Genomic DNA, 23,733 nt, shown 5'->3' on the forward strand with positions numbered 1-23,733 from the left:
TAGAAAAAGCTGAGTGTATGAATGTTTCTATTCAGTGAAAAGATTAGATGTGAAATCATTGGTCTAATTGAAGAGCATTCAATTTAATGCATTTAAAGTATGATATATTGTAAATTCTTTGTACATGATGTAGGTAATGAAGTTAGACGCCAATCAGAAGTTACAAAACCTGCTGAGATGAACATTCCAGAGTCACCACAATTGCCAACAGAGGGAGTAGATTACAACAATATGTCAGCAAATCAAGTCAAACAAATTCTTGACAGTCTTACTCAAACTGTGTTCCAGAGTGTTAGACAGTAAGTCAACCATCAGCTATACATGCATGTGAACATTTGCAACCGTAAATGTTTGGCTGCAATTTGCCACACAAGAAGCATCGAAACTATTTCTCATCGGAACTAGCATTATGCCTGTCATCAGTATGTATGTGTGTCTGTAAACATATATCTGTGTGCATGTGTACTTTTGTATGGGTGTCTGTATATATGTCTGTCCCTACAAAAACTCAAGAACTGTTTACACATTCACTGGGATGACCTCATTGAGGTGTTTTCTTCAAATGAACATTAAATATGCATAGTTTAAAATTTTGGGGACCAGCTATTTCAGTTTTGGTTAAAACACTGTTTCCTCCGATACCACTGGTCTTAAGAGCTTTGAAAATCAATATTGCTTTTGAAGGGTAACTCTCAGTAATGTTTTGATCATAAACCACATCAGTTGCCATGAGATATTACAAGTTAACGTTTTCTCAGTGCAAAGTTTATTACATTATAAGAGAGTACCATGATCAGGAGTCTGCAGTACGGTACATCACATGACACAATGCATAGCTGCAGAAAGCTCACCTTTCACATGCAATGAAGTTGGAATACACATGAGAAAAATCTGTGTGAAAGAGAAACACCAAGTCAATGTCAGTTTTCTTAGAATTAGAAAGTTAAAAGTTTTGTTGAGGAAAGTTTAAGCAAAAGTATAAATCTCTCAAGATGCATTCTACCCTAATTCAATCTCGTGCCCCTTTGGGGATCAAATGATGTCACTATTAAATAATAATAATGATGATTTAATGTTTGCTATAAAAAGAGTTTTAATTATAATCCTATCAAATAAATTCTAGGAGCCTGTATGAGGAACACCGTCTACTGTTTGCATCAATGCTGTGTTTGAACATTCAAAATGAATCCTCAGATCTATTTCAAGAAGAAGAAATGGCTCTTCTCTTGCAAGGTGAGTCATTGTAAAAATGTTTACTCCTAAAATGAAGATTCTAAATGGCATGTTTTGAGCTCCCATATCCTATAAATGGAGTGTTAAGAGTGCAGTTTGTTTCTCATTGTCGGTGTGACATATTGCCTAAAATTTCTTCTGTTTAATTGAGGCAATGTCCCATTTTAAAAAACAATAGTTAACTAAGTTCTTATCTTTTACTGTAGGCAATCCTGGCTTTGGTAACATGGTACTCACTCTGGCTGATTTTGACTGTGATGAACCAGTACCAAACTGGTTACCTTCTGATAAATGGGATGATGTAATAGCTATGTCAGTCTTACCAGGACCTTTAGATAGTCTGTGTGTACAAGTAGCTGAGAATTCTGATGAATGGGAAGGATGGTATAGAACAGATACGCCAGAGAATGAACCATTGCCTGTGAAATCAGATGAACCAAAAGGTAAGTCATTCTTCATATCCAACTTGTCTTTTTTTGTGTATTGATATATTTAACAGGTTAATTTCCACTAGCTGTGTGGTAAAGGCCAGTGTACCACTTCTCATCATTGATAGCACATGTAACTGTGCCTTCATAGATAACACCATTAGATTGGCAAGCCCCGGGGAGTGAACAATCATCACAATGTGTCATATGTTTCAGAAACAAAGCCTATTCTGATTGCACAGAACTACGGTATCAAAGTACATTTGGGATCTTAAATCCAAGGACAAACCATTCACAAGATATCATGGTCAATCTCATTGTTAACCCTTTGAGCGCCAAAGTCAATTTTGTTCATCTTTACAAAATATACCCCAGTCAAATGTTTTCAGATTTTTGTCAAAATTTTGATAAAAAACTGTAGCCAAGGAAATGTGATGTCCATTTGGTCCAAAATTATCAAAAAAATTACAAAAAAATTCATAAAAATTGGTAAAATGTTGCACTAAAATTTGGGTGGGAAATTATTACAGCACTCACAGGGTTAAGCAAGTGTTCTGAGTTGGTCTTCAAATGCCAACTTCCTTCCAAGCAGCCACCAGAAGTGGTGTGACTCACCTTGAAATATTGGTTTACATTTGAGCTGTGGCAGCCAAAAAATGTCTACTGATCTGATGATATATGTGTAACGTACATAAGCTAAACATATTGTATTTTGATAATTTATTTTCTAATGACACAGAAGAGGAATATCCCAGCAATGATGATGAAGGAGCAATGACCAACGCCAGTCCAGACCTTGGTCCAATGACTGACTTCCATCAGCTACTCATCTTACGCATGTTACGACCGGACAGATTACCAACAGCGATGGCTACATATGTCAATAAACACATGACCAGTGTTAAGTGCATAACACCCTCTTTAAGCAGTATTCTAGATAGTTCTAGGACACTGCTTGGAGTATTGGTGTTGATGCCACCAGACCCAGAAAGCAGTCATTTTACAAGCTCTATTACCTTGAAAGTGAACCCAGTAGATGTATTGAAACAACTAGCACAGGTAAGAATAGCTGAATATGTAGGAACCATAACAGTTGATTTAGTTATGCTTCTTTAGTGTCCGACGTGAACATATTTCCGAGGTGAACATATTTCAAAGGTCTTCATATTTTATGAATTGTAGATGGTTTTCAGATTGCGTTGCTGCATTTGTAACTTTTTATGGTATTCTTTTTCCTGGACTTTAGTCCAAGTACTGCTAAGTTCTTTACTAAGACATTTTATCTGTGAGATTTATATACTCTGTGTCATTTGTTGTTGAGTAGTCCTGTTGAGATTCTGTCATTGGAATGAGGGCAGTCTGATGTCAAAATGCTCAAATTTACCAAAAATGCCACAAAACTCTACTCCCACCAAACTAAACCATTTGCAGTGACCAAGTTGACATTCAGTGCACATCACTGACAACATATTGCCTATGCTTTACTCATTTAGTATTTGCAAACTTTTGTTGAGTGCAGGTACACAAATATGACCAGAGAGTATGCAAATCTAGGATGTCTGAATTACTTTTTCCAACCATGTATGTGGTTGGTTTAAATTAGTTTAAATGAAACAAACCAGATAAATTCTTTCACATACTTTGGAAATTGAAATGTCTTCACTAACCCTACTTAAAGGAAATGTCGGTTTCTCCTCTTCGAAATGATGATCTGTAGAATCAGATGAAATGATGATGAAATAAAAAGAGATCAAATTCATCAGAAACTGTGCTTGCATGGTAAACTCAATATCATTCAAAGAGAAACATGTACAAACCTTGCAAATCTACAGTACCAGTAATTAGCCTGATGCATATAACAATATGGATGGATACCATACACTATATCAATTTCTTCTCATGTTCTTATCCTATCATATATGCATGAGAGATAGCGAGAATAAAGAATGAGTTTATAGAATATGGTATCTGTGATTCCTCACAGTATCATATATGCGATTGCGAGTGCATATGGAGTGAACTGGAACAGGTGAGTGAAGTATATGGAGTAAACTGGTCAAAATCTCATAGTATACCGTTGCTGGGTGTGATTTATTGCTATTATATCATAACAGTATATTGAAATTCTGGCAAGGAATGACAAAACCAGATTTTTGCTCAAGCTGAGAGTTCGCGCATATGCCAGCCATGGTATGTCTCGCAAATTACCACGTTCTTTTCACGTCGCAACCAATCAGATTGCTGTATTTGCGCCATCAATATACTGGTATGATATAATGCATCATTTCATGTCATATTGGAGAAGGAACTGACCTCCAGTAATGAGAATGAGTTTATAGAATATGGTATCTGTGATTCCTTACAGTTGAAGAATATCCCAATTGAAGTTGTCAATATTGCTGAGGGGAGTGAAGCAGAGATAGATATTGTTATTGACATGGCTGTAAAGAATGATGGATGGGTTGTCTTACAAGATCTACATCTGGCAACACCAGCATTCTCCAGAGAACTAAAACATCACCTTATCAGAGTTGGCAACACAGGCGGTAAGTAGCTATACTAATTTTTAGCTCACATTTGGTATATGTATATATACCAAAGAGATGTATTCTGGTGAGTCAGTCTCATTTGCATCTCATTTTAATATATACCTGTCTGTCTGTCTGCCTGCCTGTCTACCTGCCTGTCTGTCTGTCTGTCTGTCTGTATGTATGTATGTATGTATGTATGTATGTATGTATGTATGTATATATGTGTGTGTGTGTATGTATGTATGTATGTATGTATGTAGGTATGTATGTATATATGTATGTATGTATGTATATATGTATGTATGCTTTGTTGTTGATGTTTTCACACATGCTTCACGTAGAATTTTTCAAGATATTGTGAATCAGCAATATTCTACTTAGTTTTTGGTCAAAAAATTTCACAGGGGAAACACCACTTATCTGGCTGTTTATATGATGAATCAAGTAGCTAAGGGACTGTTCAGTTTTTACGGCCGGGGGGGGGGGGGGGGGGGGCGGCAAAATCCAGGGGGGGTCATTGTAATTTTGGAATCCGCAAAGGGGGGGGTCATCGCTTTTTCACTGGTAGGAAAGTGGGGTCACCACATTTTCAAAAACATAATACCAACAATAAAGTTCACTTTATGCCATGGCCATGATCGACCCTCTTTACCGGCGGGCCGCCTTCGGCGGCCCACTACAATAAATATACATTATGTATTACCCATGACCCTCTTAACGGGCAGACGCCTTTGGCGGCCCATTCCAATTAGGTTCACTTTATGCCATGGCCATGATTGACCCTCTTTACCGGCGGGCAGCCTGCGGCGGCCCACTACAATAAATTGACTTTATGTAATACCCCACGGCAATCTTACCGTAAAATTCCCAATTGAAGCCGCGGCTTGTATTAGAAACATTTTTGAGGGACCCCTGGGATCACGCGTTGAATAATGGTAATGGCCGCGCGCCTTCAGCGGCCCTGTCCAGTAAAGTCTACTTTATGCAATAGCAATGATCGACCCTCTTTACCGGCGTGCCACCTTTGGTGGCCCACTAGAATAAAGTTGACTTTACGTAATGGCCCATGACCCTCTTAACCGGAGGGCTGCCTTTGGCGAACCACTCCAATAAAATTTACTTTGTACAATGTCCATAGACATGAGTTGTCTATGGAAATGAAGTTAAAAATTGCCTTACAGTCGTCCTAATTAACAGACGTTTCAATGGATGTGGCTGAGAAGTTTGTGCACTGGCATCTCTGCTACACGAATAAAGTGCGCCGCGTACCGGAGTTCAAATCCAAACCATGCGGGTAAATTTGACATATGGGTTTTGGTTATTTTTCAGGGGGGGGGGGTTCATCAATTTTTTTCGTCTGACAAAGGGAGGGGGGGTCATCTCTTTTTCACAAAAAATGCAGGGGGGTCTAAATTTTTTTGAACACCGGCGACAAGATTTTGCCGGCCCCCCCCCCAGGCCGTAAAAACTGAACGCTCCCTAAGGATTTCACCATTTTACGATTTTTGAACTGTTTTATATGTATCTAGTCAATATTTGAGAAAACGTATCATGTTATCTGTGTCAAATTTTGTCCTAATAAGCATGCTAGTCCCAAAAAATGTAGAACTGATCATAAAATATGAAATGGTCTAAAATAAAAAACTGAATCTAAAATCAAAAACTGAATCTAAAATCAAAAACTGAAATGATCTGAATCACCTTAACAATTGCAAAAATTGTACACACTGGTATATATGGAAGACCGGTCACGACATGCGACATGCGACCTGCGACTTCAAAACTGCGACCTGCGTCCCGCGAGTTTGAAACATGCGACCTGCGACTTCGGCATTTAGACCTAGGTGTAACCTGCGACTTCACAACAGCGACCTGCGTGTTTGTCAAACTGCGACCTGCGACTTCACAACTGCGACATGCGACAACAACACGTAACGTTTCATGGTGTTTTCCTCAGTATTAGATTGGAGGCGTCTTGCGTGAACTTTAATCCTTTGAGCGCCAAAGTCTATTTTTGTCCCCTTTATATAATAAACCCCTGTCAATTTTTCTCCAATTTTTGCAAAAAAATTGGGAAAAACCAGTAGCCAATGAAATGTGATGTCGATTTGGTCCAAAATTATCAAAAAATTACAGAAAAATCATACAATTGGTAAAATTTTGCACTAAAATTTTGGTGAGAGAAAATTACAGCGCTCAAAGGGTAAAACGTGGAAATAAGATTTTACGTTCAACATCGATCAATTAATAAGCCATTGCTTTCGCTTTGGTAAATCGTTCACCAAGTCTGGCAAAACTCAATTCATGTACACACCAGTTCACTCATTTTCATCTGGAGAGATAATTTTATGACGGAAATGTTGACAGTCCGTGTTAATGCATGGAAAATAATATGCTACGTGATAGGCATTTATATGTTTATATTATAATTTCAAATTATTTTAGATATTCTTCGTCTGCCTTACCTCGCTTCTTTCCTTATGTTATCGACAAACTTTTTGATTTTTAGAAATCTCTGGTATTTATCCTCATTTCACTGTGGTATAACCATCTAGCTGTCTGTTTAATTCATCAGTTGTCCCCCCTGTATCATAACTGCGTCAGTGTCATTGCAAACATTCGAATTTTCAGTTATTGTCGTTCATTTTCTAACATTTCCAGTTTTGTTCCAATTCTCTAGTGATTGATCATCGGATGTTGCCATCTTTTCGTCTAATTAGTTCCAGAGACCAGCTCTGGAACTGTTAGTTTTTGCTCAGTTTCCTTCTTTCTTTCTTTCTTTCTTTCTTTCTTGCTTTCTTTCTTTCTTTCTTTCTCTATTTCCGGTATTACTATCATAGAACATGCTATTCACAAATTTTACCCCAATTACCCAGAATGCATTGCGACACGCTTATGACGTCATCGCTCAACTCGGACGGGTTTTACGGGCATTTCTTGTGTGTTTATTTATTTATTTTTTATTCTGCATTGCTCGACTATCATATTGCGTTCAGCTATTAATAATTCTAGCTTTTTTTCGCTTTGTTTTTTGTTGCTTTTTGATTTTATTTTTCTCTAAATACTCGCCGTACGTGGCGCTATACTGTTTGGCCCGAATGTAACAATGGCGGCACATAAGATGGCTTCGCTCGCATAGAGAGAGATAATTAAGCTTTCCCTAAATTTACAAGCGTGGCTGGGTACATCGTGTACCTAGGCGAGGTGGGTGTGCTCGAAAACGAAGGTCAATGCAAAATTTGGATTCAAAATCGGCTGTTTTGGCGGAGAAACTGCCCGCCGTATTTCTGAGGAGCCACCAGCGGTTTTTCCCTGGTTTTTCCTATATCAGTCTGCGAGGCCGTTAACACACAGGCCGGTAACACACAGCCGTCACCGCACCGGCGCCGGCATGCGTTGGCTGCACGTTAAAGCAGCTCAACTTTCCAAGATCAAACGGTCAGTATCTCGTGAAAACAGCGACATTGCAATGAAAATTGTTTTAGTCTGTGCTTTTAATCAAATGAAAATGCATGTGGCCTCGGTTTTCAATTTCAACGGCCTAGGTCCGATGTTTCCTCTCGTCTGATCATCGTCGTAAACCACGCACCTCTTTACGGCAACAACTCAGCGCTACCCGTCAAGCGATTGATTTTTGCGTAGATCAGCGGAGCGAAAATTATTGCTCTGGCTCGCGAGAATGTCGTCTGATATACATTTCCGTGCGTTGTCGCCCCCGTATGTATATGTTTCGTTTTTACCGTGCATGTAGGCATTTGTAATCTGTGGACTGCCTTGCTTTTAGTTGTATATCATTGTGTTTACTGCTAGCAGCCCTATAGGTACGTGCTTGAATATTAAAATCCAAAGCACTCTTTCATTCTGCACCTATCTTTGTCACACATTCTCTTGTTTCTTCCGCTGCTCTGGTCTCTGGAACTTCGCTTTTGCTTGCAAATGCTTTCTAGTTTCATTTTTACTTTTCGTCAAAAAATCGAATTGATCCAACTTTTGTTCAGTTGGAAAAATAAAAATATTCTTACTGGTTAACTTCGGACTACATTTGTCTACACAAATAACATATGCAAAGTAAAGCAGTTAAAATAATACTGATATTGACAGAAGTGCAAACATATTTGCTAACCATGAATAGCCAGAGACCGACTCAAGTTCTTTATAGATAACGCGAGTTAAAACTGTAAAACAGGATATAATTAAACCCTCCTACAATCCTATTTTCAGTCTTTAAGCCTAATATGTACATACTATAATATGTACATATTATTTTTTGTGTGTATATAATATTTTAGATCATGTAGGCAGAAAAGTTCCAGAAACTATTAAACACTGATGTAGACGTTTAAAACCCTATTGCTATTGCATTATTTCAGATCGGTTTGCCTTTCGTAAGAAGGAAAATAAATTTGTGCTCTTCGTTTGTGGAATTCTCTACCGTCACAGCTTCATGCACTTCTATCGCTGGTTGAATTCTTTCGCTGGCCAATTTTTGCGTAGGCCAGCGGTGCGAAAATAATGCTCTGGTCGCGAGAATGCGGTAAACGGCTGTTTTAATATAGTGCAATGGTGTCCCTCGTGTTTTTCAGGCTCGTGTTCAGAGCAATGGTGCGAACAAATCAAGACTGATATCGCAGTTTGACAAACACGCAGGACGCAGGTCGCTGTTGTGAAGTCGCAGGTTAGGCCTACACCTTGGTCTAAATGCCGAAGTCGCAGGTCGTATGTTTCAAACTCGCAGGACGCAGGTCGCAGTTTTGAAGTCGCAGGTCGCATGTCGCATGTCGTGACCGGTCTTCCATAGGTATAAGAGGTCTTTGACTTGATGCTGGCTGGTCACATAATTTGTTATTAGTTACGAATTAGTCATACCATGATGAGTTGGTATTTATTTGTATGTTGGTATGAAACATCAGTGGCCACTTTGCTGTTAATTGCTTTTACCAACACTTTCATTCTGTTTGAATACGGATCCATTCTGCCCATTGGACGTAATTTCACTGCGCCAATGATGCATTTGTTAACATTAAAATTACTCCTTTCCTTTCCTTTTTCTTTTTCCTTAAAGGTCCAATGGGATTGAATCTTATTGACAATGAAAATCCAAGTAATTTCTGTGTGTGGATAACATCACAACCTAGTGAAGACATTTCAGTGGCTCTGTTACAGTCCTTACGAGTTGTGAACTGGGACACCATATCGGGAGCATTGTTACAGGATATCAATAATGAAGCTACTGATGGCAATGACTGTGAATTCAAAGCCAACACTCTGCAGGATATCCTCAAAACTGGTTAGTTGTATTTTATTTTTGCATTGCTAATCTGACGCTAGCATACAAACAAGTAACGAAACTCCACTATGTGTCTGAAGTATTAACCCTTTGAGAGCTGTAATTGTCTCCCGCCAAAATTTTGTTGCAAAATTTTACCAATTTTTATGAATTTTTCTGTAATTTTTTGATAATTTTGGACCAAATGGACATCACATTTCATTAGCTACAGTTTTTTCTCAAAATTCTGGCAAAAATCTGAGAAAACTTGACAGGGGTTTATTTTATGTAGGGAACGAAAATAGACTTTGGCGCTCAAAGGGTTAATGGAGGAAGTACCAACAAAAAGAAAATTGAAATCTTAATATCAAAACTTAAGATGCTTGCTTGACACACTTGTACTGAATCTCATGAGTAGTTGTGTGACATGAAACTTAGTGGTATTTGTACTGAATCTCATGAGTAGTTGTGTGACATGAAACTTAGTGGTACAGTAACAAGCCTGACACCATTCAATACCATGTACAACATTCATTCCCTCCAGGAAACTCATTGAATTTTTCATTCTCTAATTTACAGCAATTGTGTCAGCACTGGATGCAGTACCAGAATCCCAGTGGAATAGCATTAGTGAGCAGGCCAGCACCGTCAAAGATACTATATTTGGAATATGTGTCATACATGGTATTCTAGTGGCCAGACAGTCTTATGGATGCCGTGGTCTATCTCAGTGGTATACCTTATCACCAGTTCAAATACAACAAGCTATAGAGACAGTGATTGGTCCAATAAAGACAGAAGGTAGCTCAGAAAACAGACTTGAAGATATATCAGATATACTGTCTAAGGTAATGCAATAAAATGCCATTGATTGTCACTCTTGGCAAACCCATGCCTTATCAGATGTCAGTTGTAAATGTTAATATAGAAATAACAGGCGACGCGCTGACCATTAATGTTTATTTGTGGGCAAGGGCGAGAGGAAAGCCCAAAATTAACGGGCGAGGCTTGCCGAGCCCGTTAATTTGGCTTTCCTCGAGCCCGCGCCCACAAATAAACGTTAATGGTCAGAGCGGAGTCTGTTATTTCCATTATATTATCAGCGAACCCAAGAAAACCGTCAAAATTTCCGAAAATTTCAGGAGCGAACAACAACTGGGCCCCAGAAACTGAGCAATACGCAATGCACTGTCACGCGCGCTGTAAAAAATTGGCAAATCCGGAGATGTTTTCAGAAAAAAGTATCTCAACTTGACCTACAAGTGCTCCATTTTATTTTGTGATTGATTATGATTTACGTTTGGGGTGTAAAGTTACTTTGATTTGTTAATCTTATTATTCATATTCACGGGCATGTAAAGAAACCATTACTGTGTATTTGTGGTCAGTCACGTGGTTCAGCTTGACCAATCAAAATGCGACGGGCAGGGCATCGTAATATAATTACTTTGAACTTTAAATCTGTTCCATTGTTTAAAGTCCACACAAAAAATTGAAATCATGCACTAGAAGATGCTGATACTACAGGAATCATTACAGCAAATGTAAGATAATTATTCTTAGGGAATATTGTATTTTGCTTGTCAAATTTTTTCAACAAAATATTTCATCATTCAAGGACACATTTATATACACTACTAAATTATTTCTAAAAGTGGCCTGTCATACAACTTAAATTACCTCCATACTGGGAGTCAAACTGTTTTAAGACATGAGTGTGAAAAAAAAATTTCTAATGCCTTTTTCATACAACTTCTTAAGTAAATTTCTGGTCAGACAGTTTTGCTAGCTCCACACTGCAATCTCCGTCAAACTGCCATTTTAAACTTTGTTAAGTGACAATATCTATGGCTTGATATTTGTTCTCCTCAGTTGGTGTATGGAAATTTGATTCAGAATGAATGGGACAAAGTGTACCTTGAGACTATTGTTGAACATGTTATGTCAGCCATTAGTGGCCAATCAGGAAACTTGCTGCTTGGAAGTGTTTCCATTGGAATACCACCAGCAAATGTTGACCCTCCAAGATACAGTGAATGGCTAGCAGAGAAATGGTCCAATACAGGAAACTCTACTCAAGCTTTGTCTCTTGATAGTAGTGTTGAAAAATATTACAATCAGACAAAGTAAGTGCAGAAATAACAGTTTTACCTTCCTTTATATCGAAATACATCATTCTGTGTAACTGTATAGGGTTGGTGTATTTTTGAGATTTATTGTTTTATTTGGTTGGCTTTTGCAGTTGTCTGTTTTAGTAAGAAATGCATAGTCTCATTGGGTGCCATAAGAAAGTATAAACATCTGCCAAGTTGAACTTCAAATGATTCTATTGCGGCACAAATCAATCATTACCAGACTTTTACAGGAATAGCCAATGAAGTGGTATTTACACAATCAAAATCAATTTTTTTCATTGATTAGAAAGTAGACTAAATGTATCATTAGGGTTCTGTCTCTGTATGTATTCATAACTTTGTTGAAATGTCTTGATGAAGCAAGAGTAATATTGAAATGCAAAGAAAATCTCTATTAAATATCAAAGTGACAGTAACATTGAAAAGTAGTCAGGCTTTTATTACAAATCCAACTCTCTTGTTTTTACAATTCTTCTAAGACTCATACAGAGCCGTATGATAGAAATGAAAAGAAACCTTCCCACTTCTATTTTCATTTGAGAACATAGAGGAATTGTAATTTTGTCTTGTCCTATTGTCCTCTGAAGATCACAGCAGAAATGTAGGATTTTCATTGAGTTGTGCTCTCTGCTGCATTATTATAAGCAACATGTCATGGTAATTTCAAATGAAGGGGGGTTCAGATGATTGATGTGGCAATAAAACTCCATTTTACATACTTAGGCATGTTGTTGAAAATGAACATGTCAGATCAATTATTCCACCTTTCAATTTGATGCAATATATTGATTATGTAATTAAGATTATAATCCTTTTTCATTGTTTTCTCAATTTCAGTGGTATTGACTTCCTGAAGTATCTTGATAAAATCTATGAATTACAACATTCAGGACCACATGATCGTAGAGTCAGATTGCACATGAAGAAAGACATTGACACCTATCGATTACAACATGCAATGGACTTAGTGATGGAACAGCTGCCCTCAATGTTAGAACTTGGTAAAATGCCAGAGCAAATTCTAAATCAAGGATATTCTTTCCCATACCATGTACCATCAGTTGTTAGCTTGGCAAGCATACATGCTGATGAGATGCCAGAATCACTAGGATATGTTTTGCTACAGGTGAGTTGCAGATACAGCAATACAACAAGAACATTACGCACACTGGCACAGCATCTCTAACACTCTCAAGAGAGTTTCAAACAACCACGTTTGTAGGTCATCTTAAGAAAGTTGTCTGTTAGCAAGGGCAGCTATGGTTCAAACTGTCTGGGGCTGATAATTACCCATTACAATATCAATAAAAATTAGCTTTGTGCTTTCTCTCTGCTACACGTATGTATACCGTAGGGGGTTTCTTACAAGCTCATCTTTGTATTACCTTAGAGCTTGCAATGATATGATCAGGTTTAAACTCCCAATGGCCATGGTAATATTCTTCCCAGATGATCATGTGCCTTATGGTTGAATTGATGGCACTGAGAATCTAATTGTTGTGTGACCAGTCTTATTGTAAACTGCCACTGTTGTAGACTTACTCGTTTGTTTGTTGGTAAAGTTCTGGAGGCTGGATGATATGCACTAACTCCAAATTTGGAATTGTCCCCTTTTACATGTATATTCCCAAGTGAGAACATGCATATTAGGAAAAAATAGATAAGGTGACGGTTGTTTTACATCAACCATTTTCTTTTCACCTTATACATTTAGAGAGAGATCCATGGATAAGCCAGAGCTACTATGAGGCTGTAAGTCTGATAAATAATCCTCAGTGTCTATGCATATACAAAAATAAGAAATCAGACCCTTGATAGCAACAGTTGTTGGTTTTTTGTTAAATGTATATATTGTTTGTTTTTCGCTGCAGGAATGTCATTGGATGAATGCTTTACTATGTCATATCAGACAGTCATTATATGAACTGGATATATATGTACTTGGTGGAGAACATGCAATACCACAGCAATTTACTGAAACTAGTAAATCACTACAAGAAGAGTTGGTGCCTATTTCATGGGTACATCCTCTGAGTCAGCCAACCACACATACTCTCCTGTCATGGCTTAAAGGTAAGTGCTTTTATTATTTACTTTCATGGCATCAAGATCTTTCTGGTAAAAACTTAAGTATTGCTAGTATGAAGTTCACAGTAAAATTAGATAGACAGCATGTCTTCAAGCACAAATATATATAGGAAGCAAAGTGAAAGTACAATTGAAAGTACAACGATCCTGAAATTCCATTTGTAACATGTGTTTTTAGACATAATTGCTGTAGCAGTTTATAAAGTTTACATCAACATCTCAAGTGACAATCACATAATAATGAGGATATACCACCAGTGTCAGATATCTTTTATTTTCATGACATTGTGCTTCCTGTTGTCTTGCAAGTGAGGCATTGCTCTTTCAATACTCAGAGGTAGAAGCTAAGTTTTCTTGGTACCCACTTTTAATCCACATTTTCATAGATAAGCTTCAAACACCCAACCATTCAATTTATTTTGTACTAGCTCAATCGTTGTATAAAATTTTTTTCCAGTTTTTCAAAAAAGTATGTGGATTTTTATCTAACTCAAAAAATGCATGTTACTTAGTTTTTCACTCAAAACAGTGAAAGTGAACAAAAGCCCAAAGGTGATCTGTCCACAGAAGTTAGGTACATAGTTGAAACTGGCTTGAAATTTTGAAATTCATCATAATCTTTCTTCTCTTCTTCTCCTTCCACTAAAAATTTTTTGCCAAGCTGGATCTTAAAAACAGCTGCATGCAATTAAGCTTTTAAACTTGGCAAAGGGCTCCGGGCCTATAAGAACCTATGCGTTTGACCCTCAGAATGTGGAACCTCATGTGACAAGGCCACCATTATCATATTTGTTTTTCAAAAATCTTAAAATGGCCTCTCCTCAAGAGGCTAATAAAGTTGAAATTTTGTACATGCCATGCATGCCCTGCACCCATTTAATCCTCTGAAAATGCCACAGAATTTTCGCTAGAAATGGCAGGCCATTTGAGCTCAAAGTTTGGTCATATCATCATTAGTCTGAGTACTTACAAGATCACCAAAGGCACTTCCAATTGGTCATGTTGTTTAGCAGTCATATTACCAATTGAGCAAAAGCTAAGGTAAAATTGAAATCATATTGAAGAATCATCGTCTCCACAACTGATCAATTAATTTACAGAAATTATGCTCATATCATCATTAGCCTGAGTACTTGAAAGAAAGGTGTTTTCAAACCATCTAGAGGCTAGTACTTGAACTTTTGGTCAAAAAATCTTTCTCTTTGCTGGCTTCCAAGTAGGGCATCTAGCTTCATAGTGATGCTTGTATGTTGGTTTATTCATATCATTCAAATCTGTCTTCTTTTATAGACCTACATAAAAGACATCAGCAACTCAAACAGTGGATTAAAGAAAGTAAAGTTCCAACCTATAACCCAAAACAAGATGTTCCACGAGGTGAATTAACATCAGTGTGGTTAGGTGGACTTGTTAATCCAGAATCACTGATTACTGCTGTCAGACAAGAGAAAGCTGTTCTTCTGGGCTGTCTGTTAGCAGAGGTAATTGCTTTCATTCTTTTCAGAGCTTTTGTACATTTAACCATAGACAGTAGAGGGCCCCCCCCTCTACTGTTTATGGTTTAACTTTATAAAAAAGGTGCAGGATGGCTACAGAAAAAAAGTCTCTGCCATCTGAGTCTTTTTTGCCCACATCCTAAAGTAAACTCTAATGAATATCTTAAATTTCCGAGTTGAGGCTAAATTGCCATCATCACTCAGCAACGTTGGTACAGTGTTATGTGTTAATTTTTTTTTACTCCCTGGACAAGCCAAAACAGTATGCAGTCTTGCTGCATTGGCTGTATGTGTCATTTCATTGAAAGACAAATTTTGTCCAATAAGTGGTTGTCTGTCATCCATCATTGTGGTTTGTCAACTTTTTGCATTCAATAAGCTTCTTCTTGAAAACAGCTTCCCCAATCACTTTTATACTTGGTATACAGGTCCCTAAGTATGACTTAAAAGATTTGTTCTGTTTTGATGAAATATGCAACTGTGTATTTTTGAAACAAATTTCTTCCGAAATCTTGTCTGAAACTGACTCGCCAAAAGCTGCCAAATTTTCTTCATACAGATGACGTCATTCAGTTATGTTCAGATGATGTTGAATTTTACATGTGCAAATTTTTGGGACTAATTTTCTCCCATTTAGTCAAAATATCTATTTCTCTGTACTGCCAATCATACACATCTGGAATGCAATATATAGCTTCTAAGGGATACCCTCAAAAGTTTTATCAAAATTAGCATAAAAGTTGCATATTTGGTAGAGAATTATTTTCTTCAAAAATTTTGCTTCTCTGTAATTGTTTGTCCAGTAGCATTCAACTTTTATGCATAGTTATTTTCACTTTTGTGCAAAACATCTTACTCTCAGTTGGTTCTTATTTTGCAACTTCTATAAAGTGATGTTTGAATCTTATCAAACGTAAAGCATCCTAACAGACATGTCTGTCACATGGTTCTGTGCAATTCTGCAGTGAAATCACTATACTTCCTTGACACTGGTGGCACAAGTCTAATCATCAAAGATCAATTGCTTGACTTACATTCAAGTGAACTCTACACTTCACTACTCTTCCAGGTAACTCTTGAATGTGATGTCTCAACATCTATGGATAGAGATACATTTGAAATTGAACATGAAGGTGGTATGTACCTGCATGGGCTATATTTGCAGGGAGCATCATGGGATATGCAAAATAGCTGTCTTTCTGCACCCAAGTAAGTTATGCATTTCTCTGTTACTCTGTTCCACACACTAGTATGATAAGAAGATCATGAGAATGTGACACGTTAGTATTTGACACTCTGTGTACATGATGTGTTTCTGTATATGGCTTTATGTATCAAACAAGTATACTGAGTAGGTAGAATAATGCATGGAAATGAGAGGGACAATTAGCATATGTAATAGAAAATGATTTACATATTTCTACATGTAACTTTAATTATCTCCCAGATGGTTACTGTGCTCAATCGTCAGACATGTATATTTATTTTTCAACCTCTGTCATATCCAAGTTGGCCACATCATTTCTGGTAATTGACAGTGCGGAAAAAGTTTGACAAGTAAACTATGTCATTGTAGTGACAATAAGAGACCAACCCAAAAAGTGTGATTATCAGGTTTGACTTAATTCCTGCATTCATGACATAGGTTCTGTTTGAGACAAAATTTACTAAGTTACATTGGAAAAAGAGCTGTTTTTCTTGATTGGATTGACCGTGGTATCTTTTAATGGTTGGTCCCCAGATTTAAAACCCCAAATGCATTTGGATAATTCTATAAAGTCAGCATAGGCGTTATTTCATTTTGTTTATGATTTGCATCACAAGTTTTCAATGTATTGTCAATATATGTCATATATGCATCAATTTTGTGTGATCAAAGCTAGAGAATTGTGTTATTGACTCTATTTTCTTGAGACAATGTATGAAATGAAAAAGGTAACATGGGAGTATAGAGATAAATGTTGTTTCATTTCTTCTTTTGATTGTGTGCTTAAGATATTACTTATTTTGTTGTAGAACTGAGTTGAATGGGATGCCAAGTGTGTATATCCGACCCGTTTCAAAACAGACAGCTAATGACCAACAACACCAAGAAGAGGAAGAAGCCACTTATTTTGAATGTCCCGTTTTTGTCAACAAGTCACGTCTAATCAGTGCATTCACACTTCCTTTGAAATGCCCTACACCTGTTGAACAATGGAAGCAATCTGGTACAGCCATCATCCTTGACGCTGGTAAATACATTCAATATCTTATCTGCTTTAATTTCCTAGTCTCTACTTTTTTATCTCCATTATATGTAGTCATTGCTTGTCTTATGGTGCAGATCATGACACCTGAGTGATGGCCAATCAAAACATACTGATCAATGATCTGAAAACCAGTGACAAGGTATTTGCAAGGAAATCATTTAAAAATGAGCAGTTAATGGGAGTTGATACAAATTATGGAATCTGTACTGTTTATGCATATGTATATATAATACATGTGTACATTCATTATGTACACTGTCCTTGTGATTTTACCAACTTTTTTTTCCATTGAAATTTCATTCTATACCAAACGTTTGCATACCAAACCAAAATAGATCTTATTTTTATAACACTATTTTCTATCAATTTAAATTCACAACAGGTTCTTTTTAGAGGCCTGCTAAATCATGTTTGAAAAATTAATATGTGTAACAATTGTTGACTGGTGGGCATGTAAAAATAGTTAAAGAGGCTGGACTTAAAGTGTTTGTGGCTACTAGCCTAGGGGCTAGTCAATCTCAATTTGTTTCACGATAACCCGACATCAAAATATCTTATCAACCTGGTTAAAAATTTACAGTAAGGAATTGCAATAAGGTACTTGGTGTAGTCTGTTCACTGTTCACATAGTAGTTTGTCAACAACTCTTAAACAGGAACTTCCAGGACCGTGGGTGCACAATGGGGGAATTACTGATGATGCAGGCATTTGCATACCCTGGGTGGGAGTTTTTGAATTCTCATAGCATTGCTTTGACTGTATGATAAATTTGAATAATCGTGATTGGCACTTTTGTGACATATGCAAAGAGGGGTCAAATGGTCATACAGGGAACACATTTTGAAACATGCGTTCTCCAACAAACGACAGAACAATTTTTCAGTTTATTTTCAACTCGAATTTAGTCACTATTCACAGACATCATACGCAAGATTCAATGACAATGAACGCCTGAAATACGGCAACATTATGGGATTACGGGACCAAACACGGCACGTCTGATCAGAAAAGTGTTTTTTTTACATTTGCATAGATTTACGATAAGCCAGCTTTTGTAGGGGATGTTCCTGTTTAATGATATCCAACTCAGACTCTGCAATTTAGTGATTTGTATCATTGAGCATTTTAATGCATGGATGAGCTAGGGATGTGTTGATTAGTTTATTGATAATAATTGTTGATTTGTTTATTTTTGTGAAGGTGCACCTGAAGACAGTGCCAAAAAGTCTAAAGGCTTTACAGCAATCAAGAGGGAAGTAGCCATGATTGAAGATGATGTACTTAGTGAGAGAATACCATCTTCTATTGGTACACACAAATCTGACAGTGCATCAGAACATTCAAGAATATCTAGAAGATCTGCAAGATCCCATTTGTCACGAATGTCAAACAGGGCTCAGCAACATCAACAGCAACAAAATGAAAAACATGATTCCACATGGTCCGTGAGATCGTCAATTCAAGGAAAAGATCGATACAGCTACTCAATGTTTGACTACAGAGCTCCCACGCTGAGGGAAAAGCAAATTGAGGAAAGACAGAAAAGATTAAAACAGACTCTTGAAAATGAGAACCAGAATAACAATTTAGACGGAACAGAAATCTCTAAAGAAGATGATGAAACAGACAAAAGTCATGACTTGAAAGAGAAAGATATTCTATCCAAAGATGAAACAGCATCCAGATCATCAAGATCATCGTACAGATCAGAAGAGAAGAGGGCACTGAGTGAGCCACTTTTTGAATCCGAAGCAAGTAGGTCTGACAGGCGCAAATCTGATGCAGATTCTTTGCAAGACCATTTATCATCTAAACATGCTGACAAGGATGATACTGTCAGTGCTAGGTCTTATTCAGCAATAAGTGGGAAGAATTCACAAGCAAGTTTTAGGTCTAACAAATCTGCAGATGCACAGTCCATCCATGATTCTAAACAAAGTGATGCAGAAGAAGATGGCAAAGGTAGATCATCTGAGATGGAAAGACCATCTTCAGAAGGGCAAAACGATGCTAGAAGTTCTGTCACATCAAGGAGATCATCCACAAAAAGTATCACATCGCCTTCTCCTCATATTGATAAGGATGGATCAGAAAAGTCAATCAAGTCCCTCAGAAACGATGATAATGATGATAAGATGTCAAATGAAGATTTTGGAGATGATGAAAATGAATCGATCACAGACAATGAAGACAAAAAGTCGCAAATTTCGCTCAAAGAAGACAGAAAATCACAGATTTCACTCAAAGAAGACAGAAAGTCACAGATTTCACTCAAAGAAGACAGAAAATCACAGATTTCGCTCAAAGAAGACAGAAAATCACAGATTTCACTTAAAGAAGACAGAAAATCACAGATTTCGCTCAAAGAAGACAGAAAGTCACGAAGTTCCATCAGAGAAGATAATGATGGTGTATCTCAAGTTTCTGTTCAAGCCTCAGCATTCAAGGAAGAGCCAGAAGATATCAGCAAATCTAAAACTTCCTTGACCCATGATGCTGAAGAAAATGATCAAAAAACTGTGTTACAAGGTGATGCCAAATCACAAAACTTTGAGAAACCAAGTGATGATGAAGAATCAGAGCCTGTGTCTAAGTCTCCTACGACAGATAAGCATGATCAACATGATGAAGGTGAATCAGGCAAGAGATACAGCCAAACAAATGTCAAAGTTGATGATGATGGAAAAGCTGAAGATGACAAAGTGTCTACTGATGGAGAAAAAAAACATGAAGAGGATTATGACTATGATGACGATTTCAGTGTTACATCAGATGATGAGAAAAAAGACAAAAAACAGCCTCAGATGAAGATGATTTTTTCTTTGATTCATCTGCTAAAGCTGAAGAGCATCCTGCATATTAGTGCATTTCACATCAAGTTGGTGAATAGCATAATGATGTTCATACACTATGCTTGTGGTGTTCATAGAGCATGTCTGTGGTGTTCATACAATATACTGTAAATACTTAATTATATGGTGTATATCCGTCCATATCATGATTAATATTTCTTTGTATGTGTGTGATTTTATATTCAAGGGCTGTGCAAAAAATGAAATCTATTGTCATTGTATCTATTGAGGTGGACACAGAGCAAATGAGTTCCAGAAATTGTATATTTTTTCCCTTTATGAACGAAATGGTCAATTGGTCTCATCTAAATTACTGGCAAAATATGCCATCAATTATTGTGTGTGGAATTCCAAGAACTACCTATTTCACAGTACAATTTGATGAAATTATAATGAATTTTGAATTTTTGTGCAGTGTTATTTTGCCATAGCTGAAGACATCTTATTTCTCTTCAATCTTGTGCCTGAATTTACTGTTCTTGAGTTACTTTCTTGATACTTGTACAGTTGATAATGAAGTGTTCATATTTTGTAGATTTTAAGCTAACTTTGCCAAAGTAATGTTTCTGAAAGTACTTTCCTACTGGCTCTCAAAATAAGTTGTGGATTCCTAGGGATGTACTTATTCAGATATTTGTTGCCATGATCAAATGTACCGGTACATTTATGTAAATCTGGAGCGAATGTTATTTTGTAAATAACTCCTGTTTAAGAAACTTCTTATCCAGTAACTTTTCAACTTTAATTTGTAGATTACAAAGACCTCACCTAAATACGTTCAAATTATTGTTATAATTAACTGTACATATTTACCTTACAAAGGCCATATCCAATGGCAATTGTATGTGTTTATTTAGATCTATGGAGATTATCTTATACAACTTTGCACAATTGATATTTAACACCTATTGTATTTTATTCAGTGGCAGACAGAGCCAGATTGTCTTCCTTGTAACTTTGTATTACCCACTAGCTTGGTTTTTATCATCATATATGACTCTTAATTTGATGATCTGACAGAACAGGCTGTAAATTCTGTTTTATTTGAAGTTGTTTTCAGCTGATATGCAAAACATGTCCGTAAGATTGTGTATCATCCAGGTAAAATAAGCTTTTTTTACAAACCTGTGTTTTGGCAATTACTTTCATCTGATTTACACTGGATTGGAGCAAGTAAGGTCATGTGTACACCAATGATTAAAAATTCCTACATGTATGTGTAAAGAAACTTGATAACATTCCATTTTGTTAATATGTACAAATGATTCCTGATTGTTGAACTCTTTATAATTGTTTAACAGATGTAATGGTTTCCTCTGTAATAACCAATCCATTGTCAGGCATCTATACCCTCCATAACAAGACTATTGCAGTGCCAGACAATTTTTAAGAGAATTTATAGAAAACTTGATATTTCAACACTTCTTCATATTATGTGTTGTTTGACCTCAAGTCTTAACAACATTGCTCACAAAATTTACATGTTCACATATTGCTAATGACCTTGATAAGTCTTGTATATCACAGCTGTATATTGTTCTGTATTTTGTGTGATACTTGTATCATCAAAGCTCTAGTTGAATAGTGGTAAATATGTAAATAGCAAGATGTCAAGCATTTGTGATGCATTCAGAAAAACAAAAATCACAGCATTCCATTCAGTTTGTTGAAATAATTGTTGTTATGTTCTGAATTTCAAATCTGAGTGTGTGGTTTGCTTTTTCACCGTCAATGCACAACATGACTTCATTTTTTAAAGCCACATTCATGGCTATCTCCATGTACTGACACTTTGTCAAGCCTGGCAAGGTTGGTTTTGTTTCTTTGTTCCATGTGGAATAAAATCAAATGACACTACACAAAGTGTTTTTCTTGTCTTACATTATTGTTAAGGCGATACTGAAGGATTCAAAGGGCACGTTGGTTGCTATCGCTGGCAACGTTCCAAAAATGCAAGAAGATCTTTATTGACGATAGACGCTAACAGGTATGGATTCAGAGACGTATTGGAAGCCATCGATGCTGGTTTATTGAGTAAACTATAGCTTTTTGTCAGGAAAATCCGTCTCTGAACTCGGCTGTACTTGCGTATAGTGGGTATTCCATTTCCCGACTTCCTATTTCTAATGCATACCAAAGCGGCCATCGCAGTATATCGAACCGCAAGTGACTGTAACTCGAGGATAACTTCAATTGTTTTTGAAATACCGTATCGCGACGGTTATAACTATTCAGCATAACTATACATTAAGTAAGCGACAGAAGATACTAAATATGAATATTGTTAACGAAGTTGTCATCAATGATATCGCCTTGAAAGTTAATGTACTTCCGGTTTTCAGGTGTCTGCATTTGAAACGCTATCGTACTGTCAAATGACCTCCCCCAAAAGAGATATTCACAAAATCTATTCCTATACATAAACTGTTACAGAAATTCCTAAAATTGTTCAAGATAAGGCTGTGAGACGAAAATACGATTACGTAAAATATTCGATCTCAAACTTACTGTGCAAAATTAAACGAAAATTTGGAGAGCTCCACCTACCTGAGCCGTCGCCCAGTCAGTCTGATGTTGCTCTGAAGCGCACGCCAGGACCCCTTGGCAATGATGGAATTTGGCATAAGCATGCTTAGCAACGCATATCTGCGTCCGCACTGAATAAATGTTATTAGGGGTAGACCATTTGATATCCTCGGGGTCTGGAAGATTTTCAATGTTCTCAGCGAATGTCAATGAAAAAAAAATTCAGGCAGAGAGGGCTTGAGACGAAAAAAAGATCGCTCATAAAGTTGCCTAAAATGCATCATGCAAGCCACAAATTTCATCATTCAGTTGCATTTTTCGGTACGCCCTTTGAGCGCGTAACTTTAATAATGATAAGACATATTTTTCAGAGCCCCAGTTCCAAGTGTTAAACTTTAATATATCAGACATATATATATATATATATACCATATATATATATATATATATATATAATATATATATATATATATATATATATATATATATATATATATATATATATATATATATATATATATATATATCAGAGATATCTTTATTTTTAAATTTTTCGGCACGCCCTTCAGGCGCGTTACTTTAAAATATCAAACATATTTTTCAGCATGCCCTTAAGCCGCATGACTTTCCTATCCGATATATATATCAAAGACATCTGGATGTTTAATATTTTTCGGCGCGCCGTTCAGGCGCAGTACTTTAATGTAACAGAGATATAAGCTTATGTAAGAAATATCTTGATGTCTGTAAATTGAAAGTCTGTTTTGCAAAGTGTACTAAACATTATGAAATCTGCAGTTCATATGAAAAGCATGACAAGTTCCTGATACTTTTCTGTGTTCTAGAATTCGGCATTAGAAAGCAACATGCACTAATATTTCACAATCACATTTTTCTTACAACAGTTTTTGACCATTGGGTTATCC

At 36.7% G+C, this 23,733-nt stretch overlaps 1 protein-coding gene across 1 annotated transcript in view; it reads left to right on the top strand.

The window, feature by feature from the left end:
- The window catches only part of LOC139116263 (uncharacterized), a 138,247-nt gene extending 115,249 nt beyond the window's left edge, over nt 1-22,998 (top strand). The window contains 14 exon segments of the mRNA XM_070678856.1: nt 134-299; nt 1,124-1,233; nt 1,440-1,676; nt 2,401-2,720; nt 4,027-4,207; nt 9,255-9,479; nt 10,038-10,306; nt 11,331-11,584; nt 12,431-12,719; nt 13,465-13,666; nt 14,972-15,162; nt 16,247-16,386; nt 17,194-17,411; nt 18,630-22,998. Coding sequence (XP_070534957.1) covers nt 134-299; nt 1,124-1,233; nt 1,440-1,676; nt 2,401-2,720; nt 4,027-4,207; nt 9,255-9,479; nt 10,038-10,306; nt 11,331-11,584; nt 12,431-12,719; nt 13,465-13,666; nt 14,972-15,162; nt 16,247-16,386; nt 17,194-17,411; nt 18,630-20,392 — 4,565 coding nt within the window. The 3' untranslated portion in view covers nt 20,393-22,998.
- The last annotated feature ends 735 nt before the right edge of the window (nt 22,999-23,733 follow it).

This window comes from Ptychodera flava, chromosome 17, assembly GCF_041260155.1.
Source record: "Ptychodera flava strain L36383 chromosome 17, AS_Pfla_20210202, whole genome shotgun sequence".
In the NCBI taxonomy this organism is placed as follows: Eukaryota; Metazoa; Hemichordata; class Enteropneusta; family Ptychoderidae; genus Ptychodera; species Ptychodera flava.